Consider the following 21,763-nt stretch of genomic DNA (forward strand, 5'->3'; position numbering starts at 1 on the left):
TGAAGTGAGCAGGTGCTGAGTAAGGTGCAGCAGTTGAGGTATAACCCGAGGCGTTATCCGGAGGCGCCCACGGTGCGTAGGCTACACAGTGTAGTGGGGTGCACGCCCTCTGATTCACTCCAGCAGGTTCAGAGGGAGGAGACAGCAAAGGCGGCCAGAACATAGCGACATACGCTCACGTTCCTAGTACGCTTCGGAATTCCCTCTGATGCTCTCTCTTTCTGTCTTTTATTAATTATATTAATACGTTTTTGACCTCTTACTCTCCCTTCCATTTATCTTCACTCCCCCTGTCTTTTTCAATAACGTCGAGACCATCGTCGCTTTCATTTCAGATGTACTGTATATACAGTGTTGCCCGTGTCTCGAGGAATGATAAACGTTGTCAGTGCTGCTTTACCGTGGTTGACACGATGGCTCCAGTTCACTCATAAATTGAATGCATCCAAATGGTCTGTCATGGTTAACAGGAGATATATAGTATTCTGAGTTAGAATATGGGAATCTTCCATAGTTTTATGCGGACAGATAAACAAAGTCGCACATTTCTACCGGTTTGGGATCATGTTTACATGTTTTGAATCGACTCCATTGTCATCAAGGATGAGTTGCAAATTAAAGCTACAGCGGGAGAAGCTCTCTTGAAACACCATCAATAAGACCACAATGAATTTAGCAATGAAAGGTCATCACCTTGTCCTATCTGTCCCCTCTTTTCCAGCGCCACTTCTTGCTTCCCATAGTCCCTATTCAAGTTGTGTTTTTCACGTCCTCCTCGCTCCCTCTCATTGTGTTCTCCCAGCACCTTTCCACTTCTATTGCTTGACTACTTTTCCGTTCCTTCTCCTTCCTTCTCTCCTGCCCTCTTCAGCCTCTTCCATCTTGATCCTCCCAGTCCACCCTTCCGTAGCCTCTTTTCTTCCTACCCTCCTTAGTTCTTCCTTTTCAACCTTCCCAAGCCTCCGCCTGCTGCCTTCGCCTTTCCTCACCTTCGTCCTATCACGGAATGGGATGTTCTTTTTCGTCAGATAATCCCATCACAGACCACCATGTCTTGTGTTATCTCTCCTCCATATGTACTACCATGTACTCCGGAGGCTCTGAGTGCTTAGGGTTAGACAGGACGTGGGTAATGGTAGCTGGGGAGGGTCCTGGAAATACGTCATGATACCATCGGCAGTCATGACTCACTGCCGCACCAGGTAACTCGGTAAAAAATGGACATTCATTCGGTTGGGTAATCATAGGGTTGTACTGTGTGTTTTCTCTGAAAATTACATTGTAATTGATAGCTAAAAAAAAAAAAAAAAAGGAGAAAGATATGCGTATGGTATTCATTCAGATATTAAACTATCACGATGTAATTCACATTGTCGATCTTTTTGTTTTTTTTTTCTTTGTGTAAACGCTAGTTGTAGTGTGTGATGTCTCGGGTCATTGGTGATACCTGAAAAAACTGAGTGACCGAACTTTCTTTTGCAACAGACTGCATCAGTGTATCAGACCATTATATATATATATATATATATATATATATATATATATATATATATATATATATATATATATATATATATATATAATGAAGTTTATATCATCATATTTGGGCTAGTAGTGCAGCTTAACAGTAGCACACAAGATACACCATAACTTTATTTCCCAGTAAATGAATGAGTAACTGGGTAATTATTATATGGGTTGTTTTGCTCCACGCACTCATGGTCATTCGAGGAGGAAGCCACAACATTCTTAGGCGTCCACCCAACACTGGTGCAGCTGCAGGTCCGACCCGTAAGTAAAAACCCACCGTTCATGGGGGGCGTGGCGCAAGACCAGTAACTGCGGGCGGCCTGGTTACTGCCACCGTAGGCTTGGATACTCCTCCTCCTGCTGCTGCTGGTGGTATATACCCCAAGGTTTGGGATTGGATGAAGGATTACTCTTTACCCAAGGGTCTAAGATGGAGTCGTGGGTTGGACTGTAGGACCACATACCGGGTTGTGGATTGGTATCCACCTACGGATTTAAGAACCAAGCGTACGGTTGATCTGCACCCCAGAATCTAAGACGGGGTTGAGGGTGGGTCGGTGTCTCACGACCTCACATCGATCGTGGGTTGAAGAACACTGTCCAACTAAGTCCAAAGAATGGGGTTCATTCTGTAGGGGAAGAAACCAAGTTTTCCTGATTTTATGAATCATATTTTGAATTAATCCGCGAGGGTTAATTCATACCTGTGGTGCACTTCGTCGTGCTGAAGGGTTATGGAGTTGTCCTTATTAGGTTACCCTTGTGAACAATTGATCGGGGAAATGGTAAACTTTCTCGTTAGGTAAGGACATTGCTTGAGATTTCGGTACTCAGACATGGTTAGGATGATTTTGGGAGCTTCATTTCCTCCGCTGTTTTGCTCTTTAGTACCGTTCTTGCCCGGTAGAAGATGCATGCCTTACCTGACCATGGCTACCGTGAGTGCTAAGTAATGACAATTACATTTACTCTAATACTGAAACTCCTGTTAGGAGAGTGAGCTGTGTTACATTTAAACTTTGTTGAGAAACAGCTGGCGACGAATTTACAAAAACCTTGACAGAAGGGAAATTATTTAAGGCGTAACTGAACTTTACAGTGCATGAGATGGTAAGTGTGCTCAAGGTACACATCATTACTTCAGTGAGAGTCACACACCACCAGATCAGCAGACATAAAACCCAAGGGGACGCAAAGCCGACGCCCATGACGTATTGAACTTTGGTGTTGAGAAAATGATAACACGGTGAGATATAACTTGCACACTGGTGAAAGGTGGTTGTAGCTTATGGTACAGCTGAACACTGATGTGAGAAAGGATTAGGTTGCGGTGCAGCTGAACTCTCTTCTTGAAATCAATTTGCACAGTAAGGTGCGACTGAAAAACAAGATCGAAGCCAGCTACGCTACGTGGTAACAGCGGTGCGAGACAGATGCACTTCGTAAAACAGTTTAACTCGAACTATCGTTGTGTGTCTCCCATTACTCATCGTTGAGTCTCGTTTATCTCTTGGAAATATTCACTTTGAAAAAACACTATCTGTAAATTTCATATTTTACTGAATGTCGTAATGAATGAATGTTAGAGGCTAGGCTATGCAAAGAGCCGAAATAAAGTAAGGTGGCCAGAACATTATGCATCTCCAGTCTCTCTCTCTCTCTCTCTCTCTCTCTCTCTCTCTCTCTCTCTCTCTCTATCTCTCTCTCTCTCTATCTATCTATCTATATCTATCTATTTAGATAGATAGATAGATAGATAGTTTTTCCTGGAAGAAAATTTCCGTACGCCCGTATATTTTGCTTTTATTGGGAGAGCAAACTGGTTTACAGCGGATGAAGGTCCGTCAGTCCACACAAGGCCAGTTAGGGATGTTAGAGTGTATATGTGCGCCCACCAGTCGTGACAACGAGCTTATGGTTCTTCATCCTCGAGGTAAGCCTTCCTGGCTATCTTATCTTCATCTGCAGTTCCCGATCGCGTCTTCACATGTACTTAACCCTGTTGTCCCGAAGGGAAGAGAGACTGTTAGATCGATGTTAGCGTAATCTCCGGAAGTTGTATTCAGAATTACAGGGATGTAGGGTTTGATACCTTGTACTTAAGGGAGAGAGAGAGAGAGAGAGAGAGAGAGAGAGAGAGAGAGAGAGAGAGAGAGAGAGAGAGATTCTGTAGTCGTCTCGTAAAGTTAGAGATGGTGTGTGAATTGGGAGGTGAACGCTGTGACTGAGGTCTGTTTGTGCAGTTATCGTTTGTGCACCGTAGTCTTTAGCTCTGTGCTTCACTGTAAATAAGTACGGTCCCCTTCACCTAGCCTTCCCGTTCTTCATTGTAAGTATGCCCCCTCCCCTCCCACACCTAGCCCTCCAGTGCTTCTCTGTAAGTACGCTGGCCTCCTGCCTAGGCTTCCCACCCTCACGTCAGGCCATTAAAGGCATTGAGATTTTCCAGTGAAGAATAAATATCATTAATGGAGGTGATTGGTTTACCATTTTTTTTTTATGAATAACATTTGCTGCCTCTGCGTACCATCCTTGTTTGATACACTTCAAGATCAGTTCATCCTTGAAAGTTAGAATGGGAAAAGGCAATATATCAAAGTGAAGGCCAGTTTTTATTACCTCATTTCTCCCCATGCGGTCCAATCCCATTTTGTTATCCACCCACATTATAACCCTTGAGGTAACAGGATCTGATGCCAATAAACTTGGCTCAACAGGGGTTAGAATATTTTTTCACCATTTATGGATAGTGCGGACCTGACCATCAGATTGGGAGGGCAGCCAGAAGGCAGCAGAGACAGAACTTTCATTTGAACCAATTCTGAACACCTTATAAGTAGACGGTGGACCCTAATGAGAATTCACGGTTTTGATAGTAATTGGCTCCAGCTCATAGTTCCTTAGTTCGACGGCTGGACATCAGTCAGCTTGTTGCCAGGCGGTGATTGACTTTGTTAATAAGTATCTTTATCAAGGATCAGGATGAACACTGCTGATTTATGGGGCGTAGTGAGTCTTTTATTACGACAATGGAAAGTCGGTCGTAAATATGAGGGGATTCTGTGGATGTAATTTGTTTCGAGTGAGCTTGTTTCTTCAGTGGATGTTGAAGAATGAAATGACGAAGTTGAGGCGGGCGGAGAGTTCTTAGGGTGATGTGAAAAATTATGGTGCCCCATGGGACCCGCGGTGGTCTTCGCCCAAGTTACATGACTGGGAGTGGCAGGGTGGAAAGGCAGGCGAAGATGTAGAGTAGGGAAGGTTGGCACAATGGAAGGGTAGGGGACGTAGCAGAATAGGGCAGGTTCGCACATTGGAAGGGTAGGGGACGTAGGAGAGTAGGGATGGTGGAGTGGTAGGGAGGTAGAGGTAGGTAAGGTGCAAGGGTAATGGGTTTGACATAATTAGGAAGGTATGTGGAGGATTCAGGAAGGTGAAGAAGGAGCAAAGGTAGTTGAGTTAGGAAGATGGAGGGGAAGGGAACTTGGAAGGTTGGGTAAAGGTGTAAGAACAGGGAAGATTGAATGATAGAGAAGGTGAAATAATTGAGAAAATGGATACAGCAGCAGAACAGAGGGTTGAAAACCGTACCTGGTGGTCTTGTCACAAAATGTGCTTCTCGTCTAGTGTCTTCGACTTCCCCCGACTGTACAGTCGTAAAACGTGCAACGGAAAGCCATCATCACGAGAGCACGAGAAGAAAAAACTGGCTTGGGCAGTAATTGCGTTGGGGATGGGGCGTGGTGCCTGGGGTTACCTGTAGCAGGTGAGTTCAGGCGGTGACCACCACACGTGTCCTTCTGCATGTGGTAGTTGTCGTCGTCAGTAGGTGCTGCAGCCTTAGAGGGTGGGCTGCAGCGCTCATTGTTTATGTACAGTTTTAAGGCCGGGAACAGACCTCCGAAAACATAAATGCAAAGATATTGAGAAAGTTTTACTGATTTCACGAGAGCCTTTCATTGTTTCGTGGTAACTGAAGTTCGTACATAAATTCAATGAAGGAATAAAGATAATGCTTGGCAGTATAATAGCCGGTCATCCCGCCATGCCCGGCCCCAACACCCGCCACCCTGTCGACCTTTCCCGCCACGCCGATGACTCACCCTGCGTCCCATTCCCTGCACCGCGTCTTCCTCCCTCTGTCAGCAGTCGGAAAAAGAAATAAACAAATTTCGTACATGTTTCTCATTTTTGATAATATTTTGAATGTTTATAGTGTAAACTGAAGAGTCCTAGAACTTGATGTGAATGATAGAGCGAGTTTAGATCGTTGAACATATAGCGAGTCACCTGAAAAGGACTGTAATGGACATGAAACGGACAGCCTTGGAGACAAACTGCCCTTGGCGACATAATCTTCTTTAGCATGACAAGTGAATAGAAAGGTATGGCAAAGAATAAAAAAAGATATTAGAAACCAGCTTCTTTGTACTGTGGAAATTAAAGGACGATTTGATGTTTCACAAAGGCGAGACTGCAAACGGTTATATTTTTGACATTTGTAAACGTGTTGGAAGGCAGTACTAGCAAAGTATATTGTGAAAGAGGTAGTGTGACCATCTCTTCCTACTTCAGGGTGTTAATTCCTAGTGCTGGATGTCCCTCGACTGGTTCTCTTGAAACGGTCAGCGGGTATATTTTCTAAAAGATGCTGGCATTTTGTTCAACACTTTCACCCTCGATATTTCAAGAAATATTAGGATTCTGTTGAGATCATACGAGCCCAAGTGTGGGCTACGAAGTCATGAGGTGTATCGTCAAGCCTTCCTAATGTTCCGTCGGGCCATAGAATTACATCCCACATCTTTCCTCTGTTGTACCCTCGAGATTTATGTATGCACGTAATGAACATCCTGCTGAATCCTTTTGTGATTTACTCCTACGTTGATATTGTATCTCACGAGTATCAGGGATTTGCACTTGTTAGGTGCGTCCCACAGGGTGCTCGGATTGTATTGCTTTTAATCACAGCTTAGTTGGGGTATACCCTAGAAATATGGGGAGCACTTTGTTTTCCAGTTATTCATCCAACCCATTATTAAGGGCACGCTTTCGTCGATACACTGCAGCAGACTTACTGAAGAAGGCTTTTCTTTTACTTGAAGGTGCTCAGTAGTTACGTAATTAAATTGAGATATATTGAATAAACTGTTATTCCAGTTTTTAAAAAAGATACCATCATAGACATCAGTGTGACCACTGTCATCACAGGAGTCAGCCTAGTTGAACATTACACCCTTGAGGAACCCCGAGCTTGCTTTTTCCTGTTCCTTGTTTACGCGTCGGCAGCGCGCTGGGGCCTCACCTTCGGGCAAACACCTGCGTCAGTCCCTCCGTAGTAGGGGCGCTGGCAATGCCTGCTGGGGAGCTGTGGATGGCCGCCTCAAGGGCGTCCGTGGGGTCACTGCTCCGCCACCGCCCGTCTCACCTCCGTCAAACAGGTTAGCTTACCTCGTCCTCCACCTGGGCCACATAACTCTGTTCCTCCACGATGTTGGTGGCGTAGGAGCGTAGGCGGGTCGTGGGAGTGGATCACTCGTAGGCATGGGTAGGTTATAGGCAGTTAGCATGGGAACATCGTGGCCGTTAAATGTGAAGGAGGCTTCGCTGGGAACGTAAAAGATTCATGGGCTAGGGCAAATTACTAGCCTGGTCTTTGGAATGGTTTCGTCGTCGTCATAATGGGATGTCGGGAGGCATCTCTCTCTCTCTCTCTCTCTCTCTCTCTCTCTCTCTCTCTCTCTCTGTATATATAAGTAGTGCCAGTACGTTAGCCAGCCTTTGTAGATGGACCCGGAAGCATATAATTATTGTTTTTCGGGGCATTAGTATTTTTTTCTCGAAAGTCTCTACTGGCTCTTAAGTGCAAGTTCTTTGCTACGTGATTGATATGTTTCGGTAAATGAGTTACCAGATTAGAAACTGTTGTTATAACTTCTGTACTTGGGCTGTAGTCAGAGTTTATGAGGGTCTGAAACCCTGATGAGGTTGGTAATGATTTCAACCTGCGACCTTCGAGACGTCAGGCGTAGGAGGAGGATCACTTCCTTGGTTAGCACTGAAATCTCCTCAAGCCTTTTAGATTGTTTCCCTTACGGACTTCAAAAGAAAATAAAAGTCTTGATTTGATATTAACGACTTGTGCAAACTCTTGCAAGTTCTTTAATTTAATTTGACCTACGTAGTTATTTTGAATGTAATATTACGTCAAGCTTGGGGGATGACTGGATTATGTTTCATATCATTTTGGTCTACCCAAGCGAACGACCTTTTACGGTCAAAGCGTGATGCTCTTAAACCCCAGAGTGGGACATCAGAACACAAACTCTTAAGTATCAGCCTTCCTTTTTCAGCACTGACCTTGGCGGAGCAGAGACCGATGATAGCTATAGGGTTGCCAGGGACGAAATACCGCCCACACGGAATGAATCCCTTTGCTCGAGCTATACATGTCATTATAAGAGGGAATGATATCTACAGACTGCGCGGTTTACAGGTTAACAGGGGAAAACACCATAGTAGTCTCAAGGCAATAACAAGGAGACTCATGGATATATACTAAAGCAGACTTGTGGATGACTGCTGTTTCTAGCTTATGGAGGTGTGGGGGCGACTAGCACCTGAGTTGCAGATTTAGCAAGGTGACGCCCATACTCCCATAGCTTTATTCCAGAGTCATTTCACGCTATCCTTTATCCTGTAAACTTAGATGCTGTTGATTACACTGTCTCTCTACGTGACAGCGTGAGTATAGACAAAGTAAACTACTGTCACTCTAAATAAAAATTCGGGCACCCACTGTTACTGAGAAGGAAAGCTATTGCTCTTCGATGCATAAAAAATATTTCATATAATGTAGGTAGCATTATCTCATGTTCAGGCAGTCCACTACTGGAGGAAGGCGCTTGGCCTTTGCTGGCCGTGTTTACATCTGCCTTCTTGACAAGACTCGTTTTAGTGGCATGGCTCGCTTGCTAGCCGTCGCATACATCAGCAGAATGGACGTAAAAATATTGGTGTGAGGTATTAATTTGGTGGCCATTTAGTTGGTGGGTGAAATTCTTGGCCACCATTCTCTGAGTTAATTCTTCAAGTTAAGGAAATAATTCTTTAGTCGATAAGCAGTCGGTAGCAGGAGGGAGGCGTTTATCACGTGGATATCATGATAAGCTATACGAAAGGTGAAGAGCTGTTACCTCTCATACTGCTTTTCATCTAAATTCCTACTCTACTATATTTATGGTGCATCGTGCGGATACTGTTTTTCATCTGAATTCCTACTTTATTATGGTGCATCGTGCGGTATGAAATACGCTAAAATGATGAGATATTTCAGAACATGATTCTGTTATGTTATTCCATATAAAGTTACTTTTGAAAAATATAATTATAGATTTAATCTTGCAGGCGTTTCTCATACACTCCCCGCCAACATACACAGACTCCACCCATACACCTAGTCCTTCTGCCTCTTTGTGCCTACCTCTCTCCGCCCACACAGTCGCTTCCTCCATTTACCCCCCCCCCCCCTCCCCCCTTTTCCCTCACCGCCCACTCACACCATCAGCACCTGGTAACATGGGGCGGGAGTCAGGTCTTGGAGCACCAGATAATAACATCTTCCCCGCCACGCTCCGCTACTGCACAGAGATAACTTGCCCATCAGCTTCGGCCAACCCTTGCTCCTGGCACAGCTTTCCTCCAGGAGAAACAACAAGGCTGCTTGTTCACTGCTGACCCTGAAGATTTTGAACTTATCTGTTTCATGTACTGAAGATTGATTTCGACAGATCCAGTTAGATTAGCTTGATGAATCATTATTGGGGTTTCTTTAGTGTGGTTTTGCGGCGGTAATGTTTGTTGTTCGCCGTAGGGAGAAAACTTGTCCCTTCCTGGAGCTACAACCTTGAAGCCTAGTCTCCTAAGACCAACACGACTCTTGTAAAAAAAAAAAAAAATACACGAATCGCTAGCGGGGGAAAATAAAAGAACCTCCAGAATGTTGCACTTCCTGAAATATTTCTTTCCATTTTTTTCCATTTATTGTGAATATGAATGTGATGGTAAGTGTAAAGGAAAATGAAACAATAAACTGACTTATTCAAAAAGACTGAAAAGTTTGACATCAGGAAGTCAGATAAAGACATGACTTAAAACTGGCAAAATAAGAGACCTTAGTGATGTAGAAGAGTAAGGAATCTAAGAGGAGTATTAAGTGGAGCCTGATTGAATGGAGTTACTTTGGGGAGATGTACGGGACTGTGTTAGAGCTGGGTGAAGGGAGAGATGCCGTTTTGTTCTACGAGTTATATGTCCCATTAATTTGAGTACCAAACATATTTCCGAGAGATCTATTGTGAATTGGAGCATTACAGCATTATACCCTTTTAGCAACACGTGATGCCTCGCAGGCAAATGGCTTTCACTTGAGGATACGGGATTAGAACTCTTCTAAATTAGTTCGTGTGGATCTAAGGCCGATCTGTTGCCGTAATCCTTCTTGATGGTGGTTGTCTGACAGAAATTATACACTCCTGACACTGTGCCCACAGGGTACTGTGATGGTTTCTCGACTCTGTAGTTTGGCTGATGTATCGGCGTCTCGCCTACTCTTTATAGTGGGCTAAGGGAGGGTTTTGAGATAATCCTCTCAAGGGGTGTTGTCGAGTGTCGTGGGTCTTTCCAAAGCAGGGACACATCCGGTAAGATGCACCTTCCAACATTAATAACCCGGGGTGTCATAGCTACTACTCTGGAGCCTAAATATCTTCGTTGAATTTAAATTTTCAAGAGAACATGACGGAGAGGTATTGTAAATCTCTACATGAAGTTCGCATGAAAGTATCTGGCTGTAATGTAGTCGTAGACTTATGCGATAGGGTGATATGGAGTTCTGAGACTGCGAATGGATGGATGTACGTGTCGCCAAGGGTTTGTTTAGTGGGTCAGCACCGGCCTGACGCTAAGGTGAGGAGGCAGACTTTATGCTCCACACGTACACGTCTTGGCCGCCAACTCGTACCACGCCTCACATGCAAATCATCCATACGTCAAATATCACTTTCGCCCAGAGTTCTACAGGTCGTTTTTATCTTTATCGATCCCAGTGGACCAGCACCTGATCAGCGCTACAGCTTGTATGAATAACTTTCACAGAGGAATTAAACGTGTGAGAGTAAGTCGAGTACGATGGAAGAATTTAAGGCAGCCACACCCGGGAAACATGAACCTTCTTTTTTTTTTTTTTTTTTTTTTAGAGTGAGCAGAGAGTTTTGACTAGAAAATCGTGAACTTTAGGATGGAGAGATAAAAGCTTACCCAGCCCCACTGTATACCAGGGTAACGTCGCTGTCTTGGCACCATGTAGCGCCTCGCCTCAAGACAGACATTATGTAGATGGCTTTGTAAGCCCCGAGCGATGGTCTGCTGCTGATGACTTCATCCTGTAGCAGCTGTAGCTTACAGGCCCGGGGTCCTGCCCGAGGAGGAGCGAAGCAGGAGGGGCCGAATGAGTGTAGCCAGAGAGCCGCAGAGGAAAGTGTATCATCGGACACTCATGTATAGGGTTCAGGATTGCAATTTGCTCTCGGTGTCGAAGTATGTATGGCCTTTTGCGTAGGTTCATGGTTGTGTTGGTGTTTTCTTTGTATATGAAAATGAGAATCGGTTTCTGTGTAAATGAATAGATAAAAGAATTCACATGGGAATGATGAAAATTATGAGAAAATCTTTGTTTGAAAGGGAGAATTTTGATAAGTGAAGCCGTGTTCGTCTCACTATTGTGTATTGTTTAGAATACGTGAAATTATTCCGAAACTAGGTGTGTCCTAGGTCTGCAGATGTATTCAAACCCACCGAATGTGTCGCAGTCCACCACTACCTACAGGAATTTGGTATCTTTGATTACGTAAGTTTTAGTCTTTCATCCCTGAGTTGGCACGTCTCGATGGAAGATGGTCATAAACAGACACCACCCTGACTGAGCTTCAAAGTGGTGGTGGGTGTGTTCCCATTGTGAAGGTGAACGGAGGGGAACATAGACAGTTACACTTATCATGTCCTTGATGCTGATGTATGGCACCTCACATATCCTGTTGATTTTCTTTTTTTCGTGTTGTTTGTAGGGCTTGTCATTTGTAACTTGTAGTTGTTGGATGCGAGTCTCCACTTATTGCGTAGTCTCGTATTTTCGTTTTGGATTGTCGTCAGTGTCTTTAGAATCGCTATGATTATGTTTGTGTCGGATTCTTGTATGTTAAACCTATGCAAACATTGAAACGTTTGTTACAGTAGCATGGAATGAATTAAAGGAGGGCTGGACGTGGGTAACATTGTCATCCCCTCAGAAGAACTGTATAAACCAGGAAGTGGTAGGAGAGGCTTCCCTTAGGGCCCTGACGGCGGCCAGGGACTCTCTGAACGCGTCCTAACGATTCCATATTGGTGTTGTTGACAAGGGCGTCCCGCGCCCAGAGCTGGCCGCCTCTTTCATGTCTTTGGTGGTGGGCGTAGTGACCTCTCATCTACTGGATTGTTCGTGTCACGGTGATGGATGTTTGGGTCTGGTTAGTTGATGATGACCGTACTCCATGTTTATGTGTACTCGTGACTTTTGGTTTGATGACATATTTTGAATTACAAATGCCATCGTTACGAAGACGAAAAAGGAAAGAGAGTATTGTCTCCTGTGATTGTTTGGTTTATGGGAAAACGCCTCTTGCATTTTGTTCATGAATGCTCAAAGGTGCTGTACATTAGTTCTTATAGAGTTTATCGTAGTTTATATTTTGTTTACTGAAGTCTTACTTATTTCAACCTCCTAACTTTCATCTCTCCCTTCCGCTTTAGTTCCATTCCACCTACTTGAACACAGTATCCCTCACTGTTTTATATCTTGTCAGACGAAGACAAGATCAACTCCTCTTTCTGTTAGTGAAAGAGGACTTTCCCCTTTTTGTACCTCTAGCTGAAGGAAGAGAACCTTTCCTCTATTTATGCATTCAACTGAGAGGAGAGAAGCACCCTTATCATACCTCGTAAAGAAAGGGACATCTCCCTGTTTGTGTCGTCAAGTAAGGAGGGAGACCTCCTCCTGTTCTGTCTCAGGATATACTAGTCACATGTATGCGAAAGCTTGGGTTATCACACGACTCATCACGGTATGTAACACCTTGCGACTCATCGCAGGTTCATCGCAGATTCATTATAGTCTCTTGACAGGTAGAGTCCTCCTCAAACTGCTAGCTGCCGTATACGGACCCCCGGCTTTTGTACATGTTGGACAAATTTTGATGGACGCGGCTGAAGTGCATGAGGCAGGAGTGGCATGTTGAATTTATTTGCTGAATGTGTGATACTTTGTGTTTGTGGAGTGTGTGGAGGTTTGTTTTTTTTAGCACTGAATGTTGCTATGGAGGTCTTGTGAAACTGCGATTGTTGTTGGAACTACGTGTCCATGGAGTGTGTTATGGTATAATGCCGAGTATGGCCCGCGATGAGATGCATTATGGATGATAGGGCGTGGTTACATGTTTGTGTTTGTGTATGTGTGTGTGTGTGTGTGTGTGTCCATGATAGAGTGGGCTTAGGTGTTGCTTGTGTTTCACTCACGAGGGGGACATGAGTAGCATGAACCTAGGTGTTAGTACAGGCCACGGTCGTGATAACACTGTGGCTAGATGTAGTAGTGACTGTAGTCTTGATTAGAACCTGTTGAAGGTGTCCAGCTGACTCAGTGATGGTCGTGTTGAAATATGTGCTGAGTGTGCTCTCAATAGAGTGTATATTGGCACGCGTCGTACAGAATATATGCTCGTGCTCAGAGTGCCAAGGTGGATTTAGGGTTAAAGGGATAGACTCAGAGATGTTTGGCTGGCGTGCGTGTGATATGTTGATTGATAGGTACCCATCCGAGAATTGCAAGAAGGGAAGGGAACACGTTTTAGGTCTCCTGAGGACGACCAGTCATCATCCGATCCCTCATAGTATTTGTTTTGATGTCTCCCTACCCATAGATGGAAACATAGCTTTGGCTGTTTCTTCTTCCTGACAGTCAGGGGTTCGCGCAGTTTTTCTTTTATTTCCCTGCCAGTTGACTGGATAGGTATGGACTCTGGTGACAACTATTTTCATCCTTTAATTTCAGTATACCTGATGAATATTGTGTATTCGTGTGTATTTACTTAAGTGTACTATGTTTTCACGAATTTTCTGCGTTGGTTTTGTCGAAGTATTATTCTCAAGAGATTGGAGATCACTAAAAACAAATGTTTTGTTTTGGCTCTTTTTTTTTTTGTAGCACTTCGGTGTTGCAGAAACTTGGCACAGAGATCCCTTGCTATGATATTATTCGTACATGCTGAGTAACTGGCACCTCCTCCTGTTGATCATGATCAATCTTGGAACCAAAGATATGTTAAGTAGCATCTAAAAGGAGATATAACTGCAGTCGCTCGTGAATGTTGGCTTTTCTAATGTAAATGATGGCTTAATCACTTGTTGTCATGCCTAGGTGAAATGAGTTCGGTCGCTAATCAACTGTAATAATATTAATCATACTGTTTATCATATGCGATTTATTTACTATCCACCAATTAATTCTCTTTTTTCAAGAATTACAGTAAGTGATTTATATTAAATGATGACCAGGGGGTTGCTATACCTCCTTTAATGTCGAGACGTGCCTAATATTCACTTATTCATATTGCTTCTGGGTTCTGTTCCTAGCAATTTTAGTCATTGTATGCTTTATTTTGTGCTGAACCTTAACTCTCTATCTTTTTTCTAGAGTTATCCCTAGTAAGTGGGATTTGCTCCCCTTGGAAGCCGTTCGTGACGTAATGAAAGGATAGCTGGCCAGTGTGGCATGGTAGGGTACTCCTGCTTTCAAAGTAGGCGTCCTATTGTACTTCAGTCAGTTTCTCATTTGTCTCAAATCTTTTAAGGCAATGTTACTTTGGGGTTGTAAAATCCTTAAAATCTGGAAGGGCTTTAGAGGTTCCGTAGTTTGCTCCTTTGGAGAGGTCGTCGTATATGATCCCTGTGAATGATGGTACAGAAACATTCTGTGTCTTGATAGAGTTCACTTGTTTGAAATACATATCGGCATTAATCCTTATCTGCCTTTAAATTGATGGTGAATATTTTGTAATCACGGTGAAACGAACTGTCGGTATGAAATTCCAAAGTTTATCTACGGGGAAGGTCGTCATATTATCACTGTAATGATGTTTGAAACACATTCTGATGTTCCTTAGATAGAGCTACCTCATGGTTGGAAACCTAGCGCATTACCGTCCATCTCTGCTTCTTACGGCTGGTGATATTGGTATCAGCTGGCACGTCACTTCCCGATAAACCAGCATGTTATCTCAGTTTGGCTACACTTGTCACCACTTGTCTTTTAAGTCCAATGGTGCTTGTAGTGCCCTTGTTCATGGAGGTCTTCAGGTACATTAGCCTCGAAGTGACCCCATGAGTACTGTAAAGTAACGTAAGCAGGTCTCCCCCTGGCGTTTATTAAGGACCCCATTGTATTTATGCACTGGTTAGAACAGAGTAATGGGAGCATAAATAGGCCGAGAATGGACCGTTCCCGTAACGCTGTGAACCGTAATGTAATCTAACTCTCCATGTGTCAAACAGCTTATATATACTGTAGGTGAGTGAGGAAAGGAAAGAAAAGCACCGTCTTCAGTTACAGTAATAGTAAAGAGAACAAAGTAATAACGCCCACGCAGAAGTTATGATTTCCTTTTGTGAACAGTGACAGGTAAGGTACCGCAAAAGAAGACTCATAATGAGACCAGAGAGTATCGCGAGATACCAAGGCTTTACAAAGCTCCCTCAGCGTGCCCAATTTAAGTCATATGAGAATTGGTGCTCCGTATCGCTCGTGTTATCTACACAGAGACACCCACTCTGTCGAGACGCAGTGTCTGGGTTTTGGTGGCTCTGGGAGCTCCTAGGCTAGTAGGTGGGGTCAGGCTAAGGGAAATTTATGGCTAGGTGATGCGTAAGTAGTGTTAGGGTTTGATGGTTATAGTGAGGCATTGGTGGAGTTTTATGAGAGCTGTAGAAAAAGATTACGTTAAGATTGAGGGTAGTGAAATGGAATTTTTATTCACCACATGATTGGATGTATATGGGGTGGGCTTAGGGTAGATGACCGGGTGCAGATGAGCAACGATAGCATAACCTACAGTACGTTTGTTCGTACCCTAATGATCCAACACCACCCTTGCCTGAACTGTGCCGCATGGGGTGGTCCTTCAGCTGATAAACAAAGAAGTCAGACTTACGGGCGCCAAGTGTAATGATAAGAGATAATGGCGCGAGTAAATACGTACTGTTGTTAACATCTTTAATGTCGCTACCTCATGTTAACTGGAAGCCATCACTTTCCGGCATTGAAAAATGTGTGTTCTGGGGCTGGTTCTACACCGGATGATCCGGGGGTGCTGGTGGAACCAGGTGGAGGGACCACAGTACAGTAAGGCTGGGGAGAAGGCCTTGGGACAGTGTATCGTTTAAAAATGTCTGGAGCTTCTGATGGAATTACTGCTATTCCTACAACTTGTATTGATTATGGTACGACTGCTGCATCTTGTACTCTTACTGTTGGTGGGGGTTGGTATTGCTGCTCTAACTCTTCTTGTTGATGTTGATGCTACTCTTGTTACTGGTGGTGGAGGTACTCCTGCTGCTTGTATTGCTCTTGCTGATGGTGGTATTCCTACTGGTGTTAGTAAGGATGGTGGCAGTGCTGTTCGTGGTCATGGTATTATGTGTATGTGACGCCACTGGGCGTGACACTGCTTATTCGGCATACTTTATCTTGCAATCTAACGTTTTGTTTTCAACTAGGTTCCCAGGAAAGGCGTTACCTTCGGTATTCGTCTTTTCGTAGCGGGTAATTGCTTGAGTAATAGATATGTCATCTAGATACTGGAGGGCAGTTCTTCGAAGAACATTGACATGTGAGGTTATCAGCTAGTATGTAAATTGATTATAAAGTTACTGTAGACTAAGGTATAGACGAATACGATATCCTTTATTTTTTCTTTGCGGCGCAGGAGACATCTTGTACAGGTTTAGTAACTAGGGTTGTTCCATCAGTAGCTCCTCTCGGAACGTTACAGCCTATTAGTACCTGGGTTATCGGGTCTCGCTCTGATGGGGTCGGCCGCGCCTGAATCAGAAGATAACACGAAGATAACGCGCTTATATACCTGGTGCAACTTGTCTGATAACTGATAAGGCCCAATCGAGGACTGGCTGCCGGCCACTACAGCGACGTCGTGGCGCCAGGCTGTTATGTTGGCGGGGACCGATGGCGGACGGGGTTGGAAGACTTTTTTTTTTTTTTTTTTTGAGAAACACTCCCCATGATGATGGTGGCTGGGTAGAAATAGTCTTAGTGATGATAGCTAGGGTGACATCATGATGATTGCTGGAGGAAACACTAGTCCCATGATGAGTGCGAGCACCTATCACGTACCATGATTTGAATTAAAAGGTTAGATGTTTTGATTGCTTCTATTGGTGATACGACCACCAGTATGTCACGCTTTGCTGAGGACTGCCAGCACTGCTGAAAGCAGTGATTCCGAGACCAGTCAGTCCGAAGTTAAGTTATTGCAGAGATCGACATACCGGTGATATCAGTCAACATCGAAATTTGGGCCACGTTGTGAGCGTTTTAACAGAGTTAGCTGCGCTATCTTTTGGAAATAGGAGGTTCTTTCATGAGCCACTCTACTTTGATTTTTCATAGCGGCAGGACAGTTCAGACAGACCCGGAAAAAAATGTTTGATGCTGATGATCGTTTGAGCGAAGCATGAAAATAACTAGAAATTCTTGTTCATTAGGTTTTTGATATTTTTTTTTTTTTACTGTAAATGAGAATGTGCTTTGTTTAGTAATAGTTTCATCATGCAGTGTTGTTAAGAATAAGATGTCTGTCTTGGCTGGCATGTGACGAGGAATGTATGTGGTGGAAGGGCGCTTTCCACTGCAAGCGTGAGGTGTGGAATCCTCGCTCCTAGTACATTCGAATCGATCCGTGCAAAAACTATCCAGTAACCAGACAAAAACGGGCTTGCATACACTGTAGGAATAGAACACAGACATCCTCTAAGGCTGGTGGTGTGGGGCGCATGATAAGAAAAGCCTGTTCTTCATTTAGGTCCTCTGTAATAACACCTGGAATCATGTTTACTCGTAGATTACATCCCAGACGCTGATCTGACGGCGTCATGTATATCCTCTTACCTCGATGCCTACGTTATTGTTTTGTGCCAGCCATATAACTGTAGGTGGTGTAACCAGGACGTTACCAAGTGTGATGATATCGCATTCTGTGGCGTTGAACTCTTGAGCACGACGGTTTGATCCTTATGCACAACAGTGCGGCCTTTAGGTATGATTGTGTGACCCTTGACATGATCCTTAGGGGCCTAAAGTCCAGGGCATATCACCCAAAGGACGATGCGTCGCACTTGAGGTTAAGTAATGTTGCAGAGTAACATCATACACCGCCTATTTCATATTTCGGTAAGTCTCAACAGTTGAAAAATGTTGTAGAGTAACATCATGCACCGCCTGTTTCGTATTTCACTGGTTTTAAATATGTTAGCTAGAAACCTATGCCTGTATGTTGATAACGAGACGCGATGAAACCATACCCATGGGCACTTAACAGTCATCTGCTGATAATAATACGTCCTTGTCTCGTGACCTGCAATGGGGCCCGTAATAATGCAATAAGTGGTGCAATGCGCCTTCGTATTCTACTACGCGCAGCCTCATAATCTTTTCTTCGTGATTCGTCCGATGAAAACAAAGCAGATGTGCTTGATTACCGTAGAGGTCTATGAAATGAATTTGTAAGTTAAGATATGCGCGGCGTCCACTGGGTAGACTACCGGCGCGTGCAGCCGACAAAGTGAGGGCGGTTGGCGGCCACACGAGCCCCATAGGTCGGGTTACCCCCTCACAGCACAGACACATGAGAACACCACTCTTCATAATTACCCTTTCATTGTTCAGTGTTCCCTAGACATATTTTGTGATCGTTCCGCTCGTTGCACGTTGGAAAAAGTTTTTGATACTATCTATTTGTCAATCTATCTATATGTGGGTTTGTCAGTCTCAGATCTTCCATCCTTCCAAAAAAGCAATTGTAACAAAGCTGCAAACCACACAATATAGTGCGCTCAGAGTAATCACTTTGTCAAAAAATCACAAACAACATCCTCACTGTTCAGTCTGACTTCAGCTTACTGGTTACTCTATTATATGCAGCAGCACCAGACTCTTCCCACCCAAACCTCTCTATAACCAGTCACCAACCTCGAAGTAGAAATAAATAGCTTACCCCTGCTTCACAATTCAGTAATCTCTATTCACACATCCTCCCTCCTTTCCCCCATCAAATGAAACATTGACAAAACGCATACATGCAGTCACCCGACAAGCATTACACACCGATATCCTTATTCATTTTTAAAATCCAACCCACCAGACATACTCCCATCAGAAACCACACTTCCCAGACAAACTCGAGTCACACCAATCCATCTACTATCTGGATACCACCAATCACTGGAACAACTCTGGCAACCTTTCAACATATCCTTAGGCCTTTCATGCCCACTGTCCGTGTGTGTGTGTGTTAAGTGGATTTTTGGGTTATAAACGTGTGTATGTGTGTTATTAACTATCTATTACCAAATTGGGAAGAGTAGCAATAAATTTGTGGGGTCCAGCATATTTTCTTTTCTTCTCATATACATTTTCAAATTTTGTACAGGTGCTTGTACGTCTGGGTAAGTTCGTTCCACGAGTCTACAACTCTTTTGCTGAAGGAATCCTTTTCCCTGTCTTGTCCATCGACCAGCTGTGCCCTCTTGTCCTGGACTCTTATTCAGTATCAAAGAACTGTTCCGTGTCAATATCGTCATATCCTATCAGATTTTATATATATATATATATATATATATATATATATATATATATATATATATATATATATATATATATATATATAATATTTTTTTTCTTATCATGCCACTTGTTGAAATCCCTTGTACCTTTACCTGTGATTGTGTGTGGTCATTCAAGTGTGGAGACCGGACTTTTACAGCATATTCCAGCCTCGGGCGAATGAACAGTGTGTGATTACCTGTTTGCCTTTACGGGAAGGTGTGTGTATGTGATTGCAATGTGCGTGTTACGAAGTGAGTTCTTGACATGTTGTCCCATCTCAACCTTGATTATGTGTAGCATTTCTTTTATTTGTTGGTATACACTTCAGTTTAAGCCGGGTACTTCTTTATCAACCAGCTGTGGTTAAAAAGAAAAAAAACAAACGAACCGAACTCGTGATTGTGAGACCCAATCCTGGGGCAACTCCGTGCTGACTTCCGCTCATTGATGTTACTCTTTTGATAATAAACTTTTGAAGTCTTTAATATCTACATCTTGTTGGCCTAAGTGTGTGTGTGTGTGTGTGTGTGTTAATACTATTTGTCTTTTACGAGAGAGAGAGAGAGAGAGAGAGAGAGAGAGAGAGAGAGAGAGAGAGAGAGAGAGAGAGAGAGAGAGAGAGAATTTTATAATGCATGTCGGTGTTTGTAAGGTGGGTAGCAGACAGATGTCGATGATAAGCATACAGTGACAGTGTCAAGAATTTATGATAAGTTTGTGGTGTTATCATCATGGACTGTAAATCCTGAGTATTAATTCATTCTCCTGATAAGCCAGGAGGGAGGGCAGAGCAGCAGCGAGTGAATGAATTCCTAGCAGGAGCCATAAAAAGTTTTAGGTTATTTAGTCAGCTTTAGCAACAAAAGCTTTTCTTCTTTTTGTATGTGTGTGTAGAGGAAGCGTTTCTATGATAGTCTGGGTGAAGGTTAAACTGCTTGGTGTGGGAGGATGCAAACAGAGCATACAGTGGTTACAATAAATCAACTTTAGAGGGTGACAGCGTGAGCTGGAATAGTCTCAAGGTCCCATAGGGTCCTTCATATTCTTGCTGAGCTCGTACAACGCATGGCAAATTTTGTTTTAATTGATCTCATCTTCATCTGGTTTTTATTTGTGTTATTTTCATGTAATTAGCATCTGTTGGCCTGGAATATAACTGGGAGTGTGCATTTAGGAAGAGTGTGTGTTGTCATTTTGGCAGTTTAATCTGTTCGATGGATAGGATGATGAGGGAGGTAATTGGAAGGGTCATGTAGAGGGGGATGAGTATGCAGTCTTGGTGGTGGGGTGGGGTTGACTTGTAGTTGAGTGTTGAGTCAGTTGTCGTTTGTTGATGACATAGCTCAAATGGCAGGCTCCAGTCAAAAAGTGCAGAAGCTGGTATGAGTTTGAGAGTGCATGTCAAAGGAGAAAGTTGAGAGTTAACGTGAATAAAAGTGATGTTATCAAGTTAAGCAGTGGAGAAAGACAGGTTGGTTGGAGTATGCCTTTGAGAGGAGAGAACTGGAGGAAATGGAATATTTTAGATATGTGAGAGTGGACGGGCATTGAAATGTACGAATCCATGAGACCTGTGGTTAGCCATAGGATGGAGGAGGAGGGGGGGAGCTAAAGTCATGGATGCATTGAGAAGTGGAGTATGTGTTTGAGAGGAGAGAACTGGAGGAAGTGGAGTAATTTAGATATATGGGAGTGGACAGGCATTGCAATGTATGAATGAATAAGACCTGTAGTTAGCCATAGGATGGAGGAGGGAGGGGGGTGGGAAGCTAAAGTCATGGATGCATTGAAAGGTGAGTGGGAATAGAAGTAACTGTCTGCAAAGTCAAAGATATATGTGTTTGAAGGCATAGTGGCCGTGATGGTACTGTATGGATGCGAGGTGTGGTGCCTTATGGAAGAAGATAGATGTGCTGTCATATGAAATGCATAAGGACGATATGTACTTAGTTTGAGGAGGGTTGATTAAGAAATATTAGGGTTAGAGACAGGTGTGGTTGTAAGAGGAGTATTGTTGAGAGAGCTGAAGACGGTGAATTGGACTGATGTAGTATACTGTATATGAGGTGACATACTGTCATTGAGTTGAATTAGAGCATATGATCAGGGGAAACCATGAAAAGATCTTTGGGACTTGACCATGGAAAGGGGCTCTGATTTTAATTTATCAAGCATGACAGCTAGAGACTGGATTTGAGCAAATGAGGTCGTTCGTCTGTTCCTGATGCTAACTTTGCTATGTGG

General features: G+C 43.6%; 1 protein-coding gene across 1 annotated transcript in view; it reads left to right on the forward strand.

The window, feature by feature from the left end:
- Positions 1-3,363: 3,363 nt before the first annotated feature.
- Positions 3,364-21,763, forward strand: part of rols (rolling pebbles) — a 45,241-nt gene continuing 26,841 nt past the window's right edge. Inside the window, exons 1-2 of the mRNA XM_071668292.1 lie at positions 3,364-3,463; positions 6,691-6,853. Coding sequence (XP_071524393.1) covers positions 3,364-3,463; positions 6,691-6,853 — 263 coding nt within the window. The remainder of the gene's footprint in view (positions 3,464-6,690; positions 6,854-21,763) is intronic.

This window comes from Panulirus ornatus, chromosome 12, assembly GCF_036320965.1.
Source record: "Panulirus ornatus isolate Po-2019 chromosome 12, ASM3632096v1, whole genome shotgun sequence".
NCBI lineage: Eukaryota > Metazoa > Arthropoda > Malacostraca > Decapoda > Palinuridae > Panulirus > Panulirus ornatus.